At 63.7% G+C, this 3569-nt stretch overlaps 1 protein-coding gene across 1 annotated transcript in view; it reads right to left on the bottom strand.

Annotated features, from left to right (window-relative positions):
• The window catches only part of VOLCADRAFT_93997 (uncharacterized protein), a gene marked incomplete at both ends in the record, with an annotated part of 24335 nt that overhangs the window by 3215 nt on the left and 17551 nt on the right, over window positions 1–3569 (bottom strand). Inside the window, one exon of the mRNA XM_002953201.1 lies at window positions 4–3536. Coding sequence (XP_002953247.1) covers window positions 4–3536 — 3533 coding nt within the window. The remainder of the gene's footprint in view (window positions 1–3; window positions 3537–3569) is intronic.

The raw sequence follows: 3569 nt of genomic DNA, 5'->3' as shown, positions 1-3569 counted from the left end.
GACAGCGAGATCCACCAGCCAGCACTCGTCTTTGAAGCTGCGGCCTTGCACGAAGTAATCGGTGACCGCCTGGCGGTCGCCGAGCGGTACGTTGAGGCGCCGGATCTGCTTTGTGATGGTGCCGTACCCGGCGGCAGGCATGTCGACCTCGGCAATGCAAGACGCCCGGGGTGACAGGATGAAGGCACCACCCCTGCTGGCGTAGTCTCCAAGGCCCTGCAGCACGGTGCCGGGGATGTGGCCGCTTATAGGCCGCACAATGACAGCCGCTGGAAGGTACTTGAGCCGGCGGTAGGGGCCACGGCCATCATCGGCTGGCTCGCGGCCATCCTCAAGCAGGCCGCAGGCTTCCACCTCGTTGTTGTGGCTCGCTCCGGCATCGGCAGCAGTCGTATCAAGGAGGATGTATCGGGCGCCATGGTAGTACCACGTGTCGGCGGTGGTGTGGCCAAACTCGTGATCCTTGATCCGCATCGCAACTGCTTTCTCCACGTGTGTCAGGGCCGGTTCCGCAGCAGCACCGCGCTTCTGGACAGGGACGTGGTCCGCATTCCACACCACAAGGCGCTGCTTCTTGTGCTGTGCCTCCAGCATGATGAGCCGGGTATTGAGTGTGTGGCGTGGTTCGTTCCTCTGCAGCACGACGCGCGGCTCGAGGTGTGCCAGGTCGGCCAAGTCGACGATGGCGCGGCTGTTAAGGTCGTCGACCATCTCGGCTATGCGCTGCTCGGTGGCTGGCTCACCGCCAAACATAGAGGCATACTCTGTCAGGCGACGACCAGAGGGGCTGCTGTCCTGGCGCTGCTGCTTCTCCAGCAAGAAGACCGTCTTAGCCAGGGATCGGTAAACCCGGAAGCCCTCAAGTATGCAGCTCTGCGTCTGTGGGACGGCCCGGGGCCGGCGTGCTGCTGCTTCGGGTTGCTGCTGACTGCCTTGAGATCCAGCGGCGGCCTCATTAGGGTCGCCATCGTTGTCCTCGTCTCCGTGCAGAGGTTGCACGGTTGGGACAGAGGGCGAGAACTGAGGGTTGCATTCCACAGCAGCGGCGTACTTGTAGAGGGGCGGGCCACCTGGCTTCGGGTGCTGGAACTCGTCGCCCGTGTTGGCGCTGGGACGGCCGCTGAAGATGGTGGCGGCGGGGTGGTCGCCGGCGAGATGCGGTGGCGGCAACAGGTGACGAGTGCAGGACTGGTTGCACGCACCCAGGTGGTCCAGGCTGTTCATGCCGATCTCGTCAATGATGAGTGCACCATCACCGACATTCCGATGCACCTGTAGGCTGGCTGCGCTGCCTTTCCTGACGCTGTCCGCTCGGTTGCTGCCAGCAGATAGGGCGAACATGGCGTGGGTAGAGAGGCTGCGATGCACCGGCGTGCTGAAGGCAGTTGCAGCAGCCCATGAGTAGGCGCAGGTGGCCGCCCAGTGCGGACAGCCATGCTGGAAGGTGTACCACAGGAGCGCTTGTACGAACTGGCTCTTTCCGGTACCGGGCTTGCCCTCCACAAGCATCTGCGGCGGGTCGCCAGGGTTGGGCTCATCGCGATGATCGAAGTACCGAGCCATGAGCATAAAGGGCACGGCCTGGTGGGGGGCAAGCGTGAACAGCTCGATGGTGTCGTCGATGCTGGGCGGCTGGGGGAGGTGCACATAGATGGGCATGCGAGCCTGTTCAGTCCGCTCAGGAGTGCCAGGCATGCGCACGATGGCGACCAGGGGTCCGCTGGTGGGGCGGTGCAGCTCGACACGAGGGGTGTCCATCTCAGGTGTGGCCGTCAGTCCCGTGTGGGCGCCCCCATCTGCCTCAACAGTGCCGGCTGCTGCGGCAACGAGATACCGCTTCAGACGCTTGGTTGCTTCAGTCAGGAGGGGCAGGTCCGCTGGTGTGATCCGACGGCTGAAACGATCGCTGCCTGCACCATGGCCATCCGCTAGGGCCGGGGCCCGGCAGCGCCGTGCTGCATTATAGGCATACACGCCAGCAGCGTTGGTGCAGTCAAACAGGTCCGTAAGAGCGACGGCGGCGAGGTCGGTGCCAGCCGTCGGATACTCCTGACCTGGGATGTACACGAAGTGCTCCAGCTGGTCCTCGGCGGGCGGCTGTGTTTCAGGATCAGGCCTGAGATGCCCGCGGATGCCATCATCGGTATCTCCATCCGAAGCGCTCGTGCTGTCACCTTCAGGCAGCGCGGCTGCTGCCGCTGCTGCACGCTGCTGGCGGCGCCGTTGGTTGTACTCCGCCTGACGGCGGGCTTTCCCAGCGTGGTCCTCTTCGATGTTGTCCAGCAGCACCGATACGTATGCCTGGTACGAGCGACCTGCCTCGGTAGTGCCCAGCTCTGCCCACCAGGTGTCGTAGGCTTCCTTTACAGTCAGCCCGGGGGGGATGGGCTGACCCCGGTGAGCTTTGAAAGTACCCAGGACAAACGCGTAGTACTGCGCCATGCCCGCAGCAGAGGTGCCAGGGCGGGGCCGGCGGGGAAGAGAGCCTCCAAGCTGTACATATCGTGGCCGCGGCAGGCGGATGTGGACATGTGTTTTGTACAGCGGATGCGTGCTGTGGAAGGCCACCAGGCGGGGCAGCTCCGTGGCTGTCTGAGAAGTTGGCTGGTCGAGTGTCGCTGCAGCTGTAGGAGCAGGTGGCTCAGGAGGAGGGGCCGGGGCTGCAGTCAGCAGAGGCACAGGGGCAGGCACAGGGGCGGTTATGGGTGTGGCTGGGGTAGTGCGCTTGCGGCGTCGAGCTGCCACCGGGATCTGTAGACCCAATCGCTCTCGGTGCGGGTGCTGAGCTGGCGGCACACGTCGGACCTCGTAGTTGGAGGCTATGTTGTACACACTGCAGTCCAGGCCGCTGAGTTCTTCCCCCCGCAGCACGTAGTTATGCACGGCGTTGGTCACCGTGTAGCCCTCCTGCTCCTCAGCCTCCACCAGTACTGCCGCTGTGGTCGCCACCTCAGGAGATTGCTCGGCGCCCGCAGATAGCGCTGTGAACGCGTCTACCTGCAGGTATGCGCAATCGAACGTCGCCTCGAAGGTGGAATGACCGTCCAGCTTCATGGCGACAAGCGCCATACCAGCCGTAATGGAAGCGGTCATGCGATGCACAGTGGCACACATGTTGCCAAACGCGGTGGGCCCACTGGCACCCGGATTCGGTGTCCTTCCAGCTAGCAGGAAATCCTGCACTCGGGTAAGAGCGTTGCATGTCAGCTGTGCCTGGCTGTCGTTGATGCTCTTGCCAGTGTACTTCGTGCTGTAGTAGGCAGCGTCGCGGGCGCGGTCAGCAGCAGGCTGCAGCAGCACACAGTCCCCCCGTTCATCTTCAGGGCGGGCCAGTTGCGCTGCTGCCTCTGCCATGTAGACGCGATCCACCTCGCACGCCAGACTAAACAGCTGGTTGCACCCAAATGCCAGCGCTGCAGCTGGCATGTGCGGTACAATGTTCGGGCCCAATCGCGGCAGAAGGAAGAGGCCGCCGGTGCCAATCCACTGGAAGGCGCTGCGCAGGACACGAGGGAATGCCATGCCACAGCTATCATCTGTGCCACGGCAGCCGTGTCGCTTGCAGGTGT

Source organism: Volvox carteri (assembly GCF_000143455.1).
Source record: "Volvox carteri f. nagariensis unplaced genomic scaffold VOLCAscaffold_35, whole genome shotgun sequence".
In the NCBI taxonomy this organism is placed as follows: domain Eukaryota; kingdom Viridiplantae; phylum Chlorophyta; class Chlorophyceae; order Chlamydomonadales; family Volvocaceae; genus Volvox; species Volvox carteri.
The sequence above is the reverse complement of the archived record's forward strand: the minus strand, read 5'-3'. Positions and strand labels throughout refer to the sequence as shown.